At 40.5% G+C, this 14,094-nt stretch overlaps 1 protein-coding gene across 1 annotated transcript in view; it reads right to left on the bottom strand.

The window, feature by feature from the left end:
- Positions 1-11,422, bottom strand: part of LOC146615427 (uncharacterized) — a 36,331-nt gene extending 24,909 nt beyond the window's left edge. Inside the window, exon 1 of the mRNA XM_085375561.1 lies at positions 11,192-11,422. Coding sequence (XP_085231687.1) covers positions 11,192-11,422 — 231 coding nt within the window. The remainder of the gene's footprint in view (positions 1-11,191) is intronic.
- Between the last annotated feature and the right edge of the window lie 2,672 nt (positions 11,423-14,094).

The following is a 14,094-nucleotide window of genomic DNA, read 5'->3' on the forward strand; positions in this document are numbered from 1 at the left end:
ATTTGTCCAGTAAGAGGACTGAATTTGCTAAACAAGTTACCGGTAAGAGAAACACTTGTCAAGGATAACTCATGTGCTGGGAATATAAAAGGCTGGCTGATAAGATGACAGCATCAAAACAAAGCACAATGTATTGGCGTTATCATGAAGCCGACGAAACATATGCTGCAGCATATGGTTCGTAGGGATCAGGATCTGATTTGCTGTCAGCCGGTTTAACTCAGTGTAGAAAGTTTGAAAAATATTGCAGCGCGCAGCTGCTTTCGGAAAACACATTAACCTTTTCGTAGATTAGGAGGGAACTGAAGCGCTGTGAGGGCAGAGCAGATGCAGTAGAGGTGCATTCAGATTTGCAGTGTGGCATCTGCAGGCCACCTCTGATATGACTCCAGCAGAATCTGTGGCTTTTTTTCTTTTTTTCCCCACATCACAGCGAACCTAATCATGCACAAGCCTGCCCACAGTGGGAGAAACCTACACTAGCCTGCTGGGGAAGTAAAATTGCAATCAATTGACTTGGCATGCGATCCCAAGAGTTCAGCTTACAGTTTCATTAGAGGAGCAGCAAAAAGGAAAAAAGAGTGACACAGACTGTGAATTTCACACCACTAATGTATCTCCTGTTTAGCTGACAAAACATACTTTGGCCACTCTGGTATCAGTCACTTATTTTCCCTGTGTTGTAACGATGCCAGCTATATGCACACCATATTGCTGAACGCATGTGTAACGGCCTTATAAATAAAATCTGAATGATTCTTAATGTAAGTATATTCATTGTAAAAGCTTTAAAAGAACTAAACAAAATAAACATCACAAATTTGAGCTGTAAACTCAGAAGTATAGCTTTAAACTGAGCAGAAAATTACACTTTGACACATGCATTTAATCAAGATGATCGTAAAAAAAACAACAAGGGAATAGCTAATGCTTAAACAAACAAGCACAGTTTATTATTTTAACAGTGAGAAAATTATACCTTGTCAAATTTTATATGCAGCTGACAGAAGCTATTTAAAACCCAAGTGGGAACCGAAAACTCAAGTTAAAGGCCAAAAAAAAAAAGAAAAAAGGAACGGCTCCCCTGGAGTGAACAGATGAAGCGTGCTTAAAAGAAAAATAAATAAATAAATGTGTATATTTAGAATTATATAGAACCAATTCCTAGAGTTGCCTCAAAGCGCTTTATATTATAAAGTAAATACTTTACAATATCGAAGAGAAAACCCCAACAATCATCTGAAAGCACTTGGTGACAGTGGGGAGGAAAAACTCCCTTCTCGGCAGAACCAGGCTCAGGGAGGGTGAAGAGGAAAAAGGAAGAAAAGACAAAAAAAAGAAGCACACAGAGAGAAAAATACATAGGATTAAGAGAGAGTGAAGACCAAAGTTAATAAACACGAAGAATGAAAAGAACAATGCTCAGTGCCACAGCAGCCTCAGCATCATAATTAAGGGATGATTCAGGGTTACTTGATTAAACAATAACTATGAGCTTCATCTAAACAAAAAGTCTGAAGAGCAGAGATGGTGACTGTCTCTCAAATCCAAACTGGGAGCTGGTTCCACAGAAGAGGAGTTTGATAGCTGAAGGCTTTGCCTCCGATTCTACTTTTGGAAATTTTAGGAACCACAAGCAAGCAGACTGAGACAGCAGTGCTGTGCTGGGACGGTATGATGCTGCGACATCTCTACGGTATGATGGAGCCTGATCATTCAGCACTTTGTAATTTAAAGAGCCAATGAAGAGAAGGATAGTTTCTCTTTCTAGTCCCTGTTAGTACAATCGACCTATTACAACAGCCTGATAACAGGCATTTATTAGGCTGTTGGTAACTGGTTTAAAAGGCTTGCTAGGTTTAGCTAAAAACTCAGCACTCCATCTGATGGATTTAAGGGTTTGGGTTTTATCTAAAGCTTATAACCTATTACCTATTATTTGCATATAAATGTTGGGTGATTTAGAAATGCAAAGTTATTACCATCAGTCCCTATAAATAGTAAGTGTACCAGTATAAGCAATAAACACTTTTAAAGCTGTGACTCTGGGCTAATCAAGCTTATTTCAATTTTATTTTGGGGGATGTGTGAACATCAGAAGCAGCTCGACCACATTTCTAACATTTCTAACACCGACGGGATAAAAATAAAGGAAAATCAAGCCCCCCACATAACACTTTCAAATATGGGATCAATAATAAGCTCGAAAAATGAGATGAGCTCTCATCTCGTCTGTTGAACGTGATTCTGCGAGCTGTTAAAAACAAAAAGCAAAAGACTAATGCTGGTGTCTGTCAGGGATGTCAGGAACACATGCTAGATGCAAATGACATCCACTTACATTGTTTTACAGTAACACTGCTATTATTGCAGTCATTAGTCTAAATTATTGACTCATAACGCAGCATAACGCAGGGTCTAGGCTTTAATTTATATGTAAATGCATTTGCACCCTGTGTATTATTTGTTAGCGCATCGTTTGTTGAAATGAGATGTGGGATGTTTGGTTTGAAGGGATGTTGATTACAGCTCAGATAGTTGAACTCCAGAGAATAAGTCCAATTTCTTTAAGATTTTCGGTGGAATAAAAAGACGATTTTGTTGCCTTGACTTGAAATAAAATGAGTTCATGTTTATAGTTTATAGTCACAGCGTTAACCTGTTGGGGGCAGGCAGAGAAACAGAAAAATGCCTTGAATGTGAGAGTAGGAGAGGGCTTTATTCAGCGACGACAAATGTAAAAGCTTCCCTAGACATAGAACTCATTACCTAAATGAACACTCATTTGTACAAAATGGTAACCAATTATCTTCCGGTGTTAAGGGGGAGAAATAAAAATTTATTTACAGTTTTATACTCAATCATACGCCTAATTAAGCAATTTCTGTACGTCATTATTCCTGCTTTGAAACCTAAAGAGCCCAATGAGACTGATTATGTTATCTGAAATATAACTTGTGGCAGGCCTGTTGCTGTACGCTATCAAGGATTTCTCACAGACAGCGACACTGCAGAACTCAAACAAACAAACAAACAAACAAACAAACAAACAAGCAAACAAACAAACAAACAAACAAACAAAACAAAAAGGCTGTCAAATCTGAAGCAGCGCAATAAAAGATAAAAAAGCAACTGAGGGAAATGTGCAGCTATATTGTCATTCACACGCCCACACTAAAGCTAGAATCGTTTTTTGCTCTCTCTAAAACATCGTGGCTGATGGCCTGATGCTGTGTTTGCTGACTGTTTTTGTCAAATTGTTAATTATATTCATAACATTGTGGCACAGTGGTGTAGCGGTTAGCATCGTTGCCTCACAGCAAGAAGATCCACGTGTGGAGCTCGCGTGTCTCCCTGTGCTCTCGCTGGGTTTCCGACTTCCTCCCACAACCCACAGATGTGTCTTTCGTCCTGTCGCCCTCCTCTCACCCCCCAACTGTTCGCAGCAGATGGCTGCTCCTCCCTGAGCCTGCTTCCATTGGAGGTTTCTTCCTGTTCAACAGGAGTTTTTCCTTCTCGCTGTTGCCAGGTGCTTGGTCATAGTGGGTTGTCTGCCACAGGTGGGAATGTGAATGGTTGCTTTTGTCTTTATTAAGGATAGGCTCCAGCTCCCCTTGACCCTGAATTTGATAGTTGGAAGAAAAACAGTGGATGTGAAATTACTGATATTCTACCTCCATGATTAAAGAATCCCTGTAGTAAATAAAGCAGTGGTGATCAGTGGGCCTATGATGCTAACTTTGCATGTGTCACAGTTCAATATAATCACCTTCTTTCATAAACTGGACCTTTGCTCAGCCTCTCACTTCATCTTTTGTCTTAAACGAGCTGCTTCTTTAGCTTGTCTTCTTACCGGGGTCGCCTTGCAAATATATAGTCTGGGGTGCAGGTGAGTGGAGCTGCTCGGCTCACAACCACAGACTGAATGCATAAGCAGCCCTCTCATTGACAACATGCAACACCAGGAATAGAAAAACTATTCAGGTAATTGGAAGAGTAAAAAAAGAGTTTCTCTCATCTTGTTTTGTGACCAGATATGCTATAAGGAAACTGTAACTGTACCTGAACTATAATAAAATATATAACAACAGCATCAGTATGCAGGGAACAAATGAATTCAGTAAATGTCTCTCTTTAAATTTTGTGGAAGATTTCAAGGACAGCAAACCTGCTTTTAAAAAGGAGACCGAGGACTGTAATTCTGTGGTCTCTGCAGGTTCCACCTGTCCATGACTCAGGGTCTTATGTCAATAGTCAAAAGTGTATGTATGTATGAAAACAGACCCGTTCATCGACAGTGCGCCTTCTAATCCGGTGTGCATCATAGTCCGGAAAATACGGTAAATAACAATCAATACAAGCTAAGCATCCCTCAAACTCGTTGTGCAAACAGACATCTTTTACATACTGGTCACATTCATTTCCTGGCTCCAGACTACTGTCAAAAACCAGTGACAAGCAGTGAAGGTCTCAAAACTGCATCAGCATCCAAAGCAATGTAAATGCTTTAACGTACGAGGAACCTGATGTGAGAAGCCTCTGTGGCCACTAGCTGTGCACTAGGCTGTGCCTCAGCTGATTCCAGTCACGGAGCTGGTCTTCTCTAATGTGTTTTCCACTAATAATACGGCCTGCTGCGTGGTTAATTGTACTAACAGACTAGTGTATGAATTGCTGAGTGAGAGAACAACAGATGGAGTCATCCAACTTGTACAGAAGCCTGAATTTCATGGGTGGAGCGCGTGTTGTTAGTGTGACTGATGGTTAAAAGCCACAGCAGAACTGCACATATGTCCATGTGCTGCAGCTACACAGCTGATGTGGTATATGGCCTACGAGTGTCATTAGAAATGGATTTTTGGGTGCCGGTATAACTCACTGGGCTAAGCAGGCAGCTCATATGCTGCGAGGCTGTTGCAGAGACCTGATTTCAAATCTGCCCCAAGACTATTTACTGCATGTCTTCCCTCTGCTCTCTCACCCAGCTTTACCATCTTCTCTCCGCTGTCCTGTGTCAGTAAGGGCTAAAAAGCCCCCACAAAAAGACATTTATTTTTCCCTGGTGGGTGTTTGTTTGGTGAGTTGAGGTGCGGGGTGTGTGTTCATGTTTGTAAGGCTGAATAAATAAAGAAAATCTCAGAAGCAAAACTGACATAGGATGATGTTCTTACTTTAGCTGTCCTCCAGTGTGAGCATGTGCTCTAACTTTGGAGTTAAGAGGCCTTTGACCAACCTGATAGATGAGTATAAACAGTAACAAGTAAGGTTAGTGGTTCCTTTTTGCCACAAAAATGACATTATCAAGTGACATGAAGGAAATGTTTAGCTTTTTGTAACTCCCATTGGTCCTCTGGCTGCCGCATATGTCTGCTGAAGGCTGTCCACACAGAATAATCAAAGTTCTTTCCAGAAATCTTTGGGTGCAGCCAGTGATACAGACTGTCAGTGATTCACCATGAAGAAGAGGCCTCTAACAACAAACTGCTACTGCTTAGCTGCTCCAAAGTAGCCCCCTGGCAGCGAACCAAACCTGGCATTCCACTTTAATCTCTACTGACTCTGATGCTGCACCAACAGCCCACTTTGATTTCAGACAGAGCAAAGACTCCAGAGAGCAGGTCAGGCAGACACTGCAGATGTGTGTGTGTGTTTGCATAAGTGCATTTATGCTTGTGTGTTTGACTGCCTAATAAGCGTTTTAAAGCCTTTTCAGACGTATCGTCAGCCTGATGTGGTGTAATCATCGCAGGCTATAATAAGGGTCTGACCCAACACAGCAGTAGTGACCAATGGGGAGAAAAGAAGTGTTTATTGAAGGAATACCAATGGAAAATAATCACTCAGAGTATGACTAGAAAATAAATGAATTCATTAATTAACAGAAATAAAACTGATACTCAAATTCACCAATGGTTTGTTGAATTAACGACCTGGCCTCTAAACCTTTAATTGCCCTGAAATTAATAATTAATTGAAAAAGACCTTTTTAAAGACAGACTCACGTACTGAGTGGATTTCAAGGAATCGCCTACCAGTTCTATGCAGATGATTCACAGCTCTACGTCTCTGTTAACCCTACTAACCTCTCCTGCCTCGGTGAATGCTTCTCTGCTACTACTAATTTCATGTATTAAATTTCCCTGCATCTCAAGTCTAGTAAAACTAAGGTTTGAGTGTTTTGTTCTGACAGTTTCTCTAAGGATTGCTTTTCTCTTGTCCTTCCCCTCATCCCTAACAGGTTCCCCTAGATGACTCCCCGTCCCTTAACCTCTTAAACACCCACGCACCGAAAGATGGGAGGACATCGCGTTTAATCGGTTATAACACGGGTCAGAAATATAAATCCTGACATGGGTAGTATCCACAGAAACCTCTGAATCTCAGCTAAAATTTCATATAAACCATTTTACAGCCACCAAACAGTTAAAAGAGCAGTTACGTGATTTTTCTGGAGTTAAATGTGAACCAAAGCTGTTCTATGCTATAAAATACTTTTAAAAATTAGGCGAGGGAAACAAAAAAACCCAAATTTTTCTATGTTTGAGTCACAGTAACTTTGACATAGTAACATCTGCAGTGCTGCTTACACCTCTGATGAAATCTGAAAAGTGTTAGCTTTATTTTGATACCAAGACTGTACACACAGAGTTTGTAATTGCGAGAAATACTCCATTTATTTTGGGCATTTCATTTTCAAGCAGGAAGCTAAAGTTACATTTTTTTTCGCTCCTGTATTTTTATACATTTTTATGCACCAAACAGTTTTTGAAAAATATCCTATTCATGAAGCTGGACTTAAAAAAATTTGTGCTTAATCAGTGTTTATTTAGGTTTGACTATACGCATTTGTAATACTTTTGAGACACATCTCTCTCCACAGTAAAGCATCAATCAAATCATCTGCTAAGTAGCTTGGTGTCATGTTTGACCAGTGACAGGCCCTCTGCTTGTATATCGGAGCTTCTGAGACCTCATAACTGTGACGGACTTTTCTGATCTTCTCAGCAGATCCTCCTAACTGACTTTCAAACCAGGGGCCACTGTGCTTTTGTGGTGCCTAAACTTTGGAGCAGCCTTCCTCAACCTATGGGGTCACCTGAATCAAATTATTTTAAAACCACATTTTTGTGTCTATTTATGTCTGTAGGTTTGGAAAATGTATCGTTTTCTGTAATTTGTGGCTTTTATTCAAACTGTGAAACACTCTGTAACTCTTTTTTTGAAAAGAGTTATACAAATAAACTTATTATTATTATTATTATTATTATCATTATTAGAGCATTTAGGTCTAGCTAACACTTTGATACACACATTGACTACTGTATATTTTCTGAGCGGCTGAACTGAGCATAAGTGCAACGTTTCTCCCTCCATCGTTGTCTTGCTTTTTTTCTCCGTTTGGAAGGCTCAATATTCAGCTCTCAAACATAACCTTTCAGATGTCGATAAATGTTGAGGTTGTGTAACATAGTCAGACCGGGACAGAGAAGAGGAGAAACTGAGAGAGCATCTGACCTGTACTTGCCCCAAAAGTTAAGAATGACCTTTTGCCCTGTCAGTATCTGCACTGTTACCTAACCTCACAAATGCTTCACATGCAGCAACCAGCCAGAGCCTGCAAACCAGCTCGTGACCCCGTTACGCAGCCTGCGCGATTATCTGAACTTAAAAAAGGTCCAAGAGGCTTTTCTAATCAATTCCTTATTGTTTCCTCCCGGACGTAAAATCGATGCGCGGCTCATCATGAAAGCTGCGCTACTGTAATATCAGGGCACGACACTGAGAACGTTTGATTATCGGCCACTAAGTGAAGGACCTTCAGAGGGGCTGTTGAACGATGGAGGTGTTTTTCAATTAAAACAATTAACGTTCTAAAAGTATCAGAGAGCATCAAAAGGTGTGGACTGTGGTAGCAAAGGACCAAACATTGATTTCATTTTTTATCTCTATAAAGAGGGGTCGTGGTGAACTTTGAACACCACGCAACAGGATACATTTTCATCTTTTGTAAGCATAGAGAAAAATATTGCTATACTTAAGCTGTAATGAAGACTATGCTACAACCAGTGAAATGGTGAGTATAATAAAATGGAATTGACTAATTCCATAAAGTACACATTTCAGTGGTTATATATTACTCCAGCTGAGATAAGATAATAAGTAAGAATGAATAAAGCTCAAAAATACTGCTAAAAAGCAGAAAATCCCCACAGGCTACTTTTTTACACGAAGCTTAAAGCAACTGACAGTTTTATTGTTATAAGAAGCTCTTGTGGTTTTATTTAAGTTCACATCAAGCAGTAAACTTTTGGGCTGTTTGAGGGAGTGTAGAGCAAGTGGTAAAGAAAGTGATAAGTCGACAGCATCAGCAGACTGGTCACATTTCTTCTAAGTGTACTTTATTACTATATTTCTTAAAACAACCCTGGTTGTCAAAAACTCACCTTTTAAAAAGTTTTACACACACCTGAACCTCATTAGTCTCTACAATTAAGAAATAGGTTAGCCCAAAAACTGCGATGTAAACAAAGAGACAGGAATTCATCCAACTGACAGACTCGTTACAGTTAAATGGTTTGAAAAGTACAGTACAACTCAAAAGGATACTTTAAAGAAAATAAAATATGCTATACAAAAGGAAAAACCCTTCTTTGGTTGTACCCAGTGATGCCGTCAATGACCTCATGACTCTATATAAACAGGAAGTGCTGGGTCGGCCCCTCCCACACACCTGTTTTGGATATAGGACTTGAACAAAGTGACAACCAAAGGTAAGAATGACCAAAGCAACATAAGTTAATATAATTTAGCAGAAATTTACCTGTTAACTCAAATCACCTCATGGTTCAGTAGTGTTGTCTTTAAAAGCATATGCATGGATGTAAACTGTAACAGGATGCGACCACAAACAAACCCAGGATAGTATGTAGAGCAAAGTTACACCAGCAATGTCTAAACTAAAGTATTATGGCCAATTGTGAAATAACATGTGATAAATTGTAAATATGTTTAAAGGACAAGTGGTAAGTTCAAGCCTAACTAGTTTGTCACAGGCTGAAAGATGGAGCCAACATGGAAGCTCCTCTTGTGGCTACTTGAGGTTCTCTCCACATATGGCTCAATCAACAGCTCCTATGTTTAAAATATCAAACTTTATAACAACCAAAAGCAGCCTGGTGCAAAAAAAAGAAATTTAAGAAACGAACAACCCCCCCCCCCCCCCCAGCTCCTAAATTAGCACAACAAACATTTTTCACCACCAGATCAGTTCAGTGGTCGTTCTGTGGGCCATTCAGGGGGTTTTTCATTCAGTGGGGGGCAGGAACACCACAGATGTAACAAGGTTGATTAAAACACTCAAAATTCAATGACAGAGGTGATCATCACTGTCCAGAGTCCTGGACATACCAAAAGCAAGAGTCCTGGACCTGACAACATCTGTGGACAGGTACTGAGAACTTGTGCTGATCAGCTGAGTGGGATTTTTCACTATATCTTCTCACGTTCTTTAGAGCTACAGACTGTACCTAAAATTTGGAAACATGCTGTCATTGTTCCTGTTGCTAAGGGCAGTTCTCCTAAGGCACTGAATGATTTTAGGCCTGTGGCTCTGACTTCTTTAGTGATGAAGACATTTGAGAAGATAATTAAGAAGGAGATTTTAATGCATGTTGAACACCATCTTGACCCCTTCCAGTTTGCCTATAGAGCAGGGAGAGGTGTGGAGGATGCTGCTGTCACACTCCTGCATCTCTTGTATAAGCATCTTGAGGCCCCCCACACCCATGCAAGATTATTATTTGCTGACTTTTCATCTGCATTTAATACAATTCAACCCCTCTTACTTGCTGACAGGCTTTACAATCATTTCAAGCTTGACACTAGTCTGGTCGGCTGGGTGACAGACTTTCTGACTAATAGGTCACAATGTGTGAGGGTAAATCATGTCTTTTCTGATGTGCTCTCCTCCTGTACTGGATCACCCCAGGGTTGCTGCCTCTCTCCCCTTCTGTTCATTCTGTACACAAATGAGTGTCGCAGCAATTTCACAAACAGACACATCCTGACGTTTGCTGATGACACAGTGATCGTCAGTCTTCTAGTGGGGGACGAGTCAGGCCATGGACAGGTTGTAGATGATTTTGTGAATTGGTGTGATGAGTCCTTCCTTTCACTTAACGTGTCAAAAACTAAAGACATGATTATTGATTTTAGGAAGTCCTCTTATAGCTCATCACCCACTATCATTAAAACTGCCGATATTGGGATCGTTGAGAGTTATAAATATCTAGGTGTGGTACTTGACCATAAACTGTGTTTTGAATCTCATGCTGATGCCACTACTAAAAAAGTTCAACAAAGACTGTTCTTTTTAAGGAAAATGAGATCTTTTAACGTCTCATCTGAGATGTTGTCTTAGTTTTATAGAAGTTTTATCGAATCTGTGATGTCTTTTTGTATCGCTGCCTGGTTTGGTAACCTGACGGTGAAGAATAAGAATCGGTTGGGACTTCTGGTAAAAACTGCTAGCAAAATTTCAGGGCGCTGGCAAGATGGACTTTTGGCCATTTACAATAAAAATGTGCTTAGAAAGGCTCATTCTATTATTAATTGTGTGAACCATCCACTTCACAGTGAGTTTGAGTTGTTGCCTTCCGGCCGCCGTTTTAGAGTACCTCCGAGGAGGACTAAAAGACTCCAGGTCTCTTTTATCCCTACTGCGTCTTGTCTCCTTAATGGCAAATAACTGTCCTTGAATTTTCTATCATTATTATTGTTATTATTGTTTTATAGTATTGTTCTGTTTGTTCTTATCCTCCTGCTGCTAAACTAATTTCCCCTTGTGGGACAATAAAGAAATTGAATTGAATTGAATATGTTCAGGTGCATAGTGTGGATGATATCATAAGGCCTTGAGGCAATCAGATGTAAAACACAATATTTATGAGTGCTTTAAGTTGTAAATCAGCCAGATTTGACCCGAACATGACAGGAAGGCTTGACACTGGATTTGGGGCTTGTCCGCTATAACCATGGCAGCTGATTGACATCTACTATGCCTCACTCTGAGTCACTGAGCTGGGCTTTATTTTTGGTCAGTTCATGGATGTAGTTTATTAACAAAGCTTTGTGGCATTAGCTTACCGTTGCCCTCCACCTCCTGCTTCCAGTGTGGTAACTTCTAACCCACCAAGGGTTCATAATTCTTCTTGTTCCACTCCTGAGCCACATCTTTTTCATCCTCTTGTGTAACACCAACTGTCTGCATGTCCTCCTTCAGTACGTCCAAATATCCACTATTCCTAACTCTGAACATGTATCTTTCCTTCTCGCTCACTGCTTTCCAACATGCCATCTCCCTCTCTCCTTCCTCTGTCTTCACCCAATAAGCAACACAGCTTCCACTTGCAACCTGTAGCATCCGTGGTGGTCATCGTTTACCCGGGCCATGTTTGTTCTGAGATGAAAATTTTATTAATGATCCTCATGTTCAATTTAGCAAGAATTCTATGGTAAATGCCCTTCATGACTCAACCCTCCCCATTTATAAAGGCTTGGGACCAGCATTAGGAGTACGCAAGCTTGTGGTCCGTCATGACGTCAACACTGTGGCATCAAACTGTACGGTCCAAAACCAACACGACTGACTTCAAATTAACGTTTTTGCGAATGTGTAAAACAGCAAAAAACGTGCAAATAACACAATTTAAGGTTCAAATGTGGAATTCTACCCAATTTATTTTGTGAAAATAAATTAAATCTTTAACCTTTAGCTTAGTTCACATTTAATATGGTCTATAATCCAGATGCATTGTGTATATTGAATTTTGTGCCAAGGACTGGCGATAACATTAATTATTATACGACTGCATAAGTCAAATGTAAGAATAAAGCTGTTGTTGCTACATTTTTAGAGTAAATCATGTGCCTTCTCATTTTCTTGAATCACTTGCATTATTCAGCTTGTTGTTTGCATCATGTTTAAGCAGTTATGGTGTGTTTTATAAGTGTATATTCTGTTTGTGTCATAGTTTTCCCCTATTTTCTCACCACACCACCTAGCCGTGTACCAAGACTGTATGTTTTTTAAATGTGAGTCAACGACGGTCGACACTTTGAATTGCGGCCTGTGGTGCATATCAGCTGTGAATGTATGGTTTTCCAAAGCAGCCGCAGGAGAGAACTCTATAAAACAGTAGGAGGAAGACGCGGTTACTCCATTAGAACTGCAGTGAGCAAAATAAAATAGTTTGAATCTTTAACCAGCTGAAAGGTCAGCACAGCTGTCACGCTGCTGCGCTTGCAATGAGTCCCTGGGCTGAACCTGGATTGCCGATATGCGTGTGACATTTGCACACCACGTCAGAATGCAACAAAGTTACTCCTGCTCACGCTGAATTTACCCAACTGTGATCCAAGTGTGGTTGCACCCTAAATTGCTCTTTCCACATTCATGCACCCTGCTGGCCCAGTTTATTCTTGTTTTCAAAAGCTGTAATAACCGATGAATTCTGCAGCTCGCCTCAGTTCGCCTCGGTTTGGGTTTACACAGCCGGGGTTAAAAAAGAACACACACACACACACACACACACACACACACAGAAAAACAAAAAGCTCTACCAGCCTTTATCCGTTCTCCACAGTGCTGCCATACAGTCACTGACTGTCCCTGACCTGTATGTGGCTCTTGTCACATCTCTCTTATAGCCCAGAGAAATGGAGTTTGACTCAGGCTGTTCTTCCCCTGAATCCTCCAGGGGCTGTATTAAAAAGGCATCGCAGCAATGTTGACAGGAATACATTTATCGGGATTGTGTCTCCTTTCAAGAGGCGGCTGGGGGTGGCGCTGGCTGCCACAGGTCGCCTTGGCTGGCTGGCAGGCCATTTGATCTCCATATCACCTGCACTGGATAGAGCCGCACCAGGCTGGCGCTTCAGACAGAGCCTCATACTGCGGAGTAGATAGAGATCAGATGGGTGGTTTTTATTTATTTATTTTCACTTTGAATATATATATATATATATATATATATATATATATATTTTTTTTTTTTTTTTATTATTATTATTTTTTGGCAAATAAATCCATGAGCAGCAGTTAGTGTTTCTCCTCTCCTCTTTCTTCTTGTCAAGCTTCGCTGTAATTGCCCGGCTGTGAGGCATTCAGAATATGAATGTGGGAGCTAATGACATCAGTAACTTTATACCGCCTGCACTGAAAATTGTGCACTGTTTTAAAGCTCCGAAAACATCACTGTGGGATGTCATTTTAGCTTTCTGCATCAATTCAAATCAGTCAGCGGTGGTACATTTCACCGCGCTGTCTTTCTGCACCACCAAACTTTGCTGGGGTTTACAGCACCTGCAAATCCTCGTAAAATGTTATAACACTATTGTCACAGTAAGAGTAGCTATAAATCTTCCTTTTTTTTTCTTTTTTTACTGCAAATGAACACCTCTACAGTTCCATCTAAAAATGGGGATTATGGAGTTTGCAGGACTATATGTGACATACATAATTTAGGACTTTCCAGTCTTAGAAGCTACCATTCTTTCATTAGATTTTTCAGTATGGCAGAGGTGTTCGCTTATCTTTCATCTTGGTATTGATCATCATATCTTGTGCATCATGTGAGGGAAGGTTCCTTTGTAATTAGAGGCACTCCATCAGCAGGCGTCCTCAGCTGGGTAACACTGACGTTCTCTGACGTGACGATGTGAGAATTTCCGCTGTGTTAATTGTGACTATGTAGCTGTGGTGACTTAGCAGGCTGGCAGCCCAGATGCTTGAATCCCAGCTGTAGAAAGATGCAAAAGAAGAACTGATGGGAAATGTGCACATGTGTTCCTGGTCGTGTGCTTGTGAAACCACAAAGGTGTAGCATCTCATTTTAAAATTCTTCAGGGGGGTTAATGGTACATTGTGACTCCAGGAAAGCACAGCCTGCATGGTCTGGGGATATTTAAACCTCATCATATATGGTAGTATGGCCTCGTCAGTCTAATGTCAATTTAAGTGAAACTTGCTGTATGTGAGGCAGATTAAGCCATAAAATCACATTTCTCCGTGCCAAAGATAGAAGTCCTGGGTCA

This window comes from Diplotaxodon limnothrissa, linkage group LG17, assembly GCF_057381915.1.
Source record: "Diplotaxodon limnothrissa isolate DT_005_m linkage group LG17, D_limnothrissa_male_GT1.1, whole genome shotgun sequence".
Taxonomy (NCBI): domain Eukaryota; kingdom Metazoa; phylum Chordata; class Actinopteri; order Cichliformes; family Cichlidae; genus Diplotaxodon; species Diplotaxodon limnothrissa.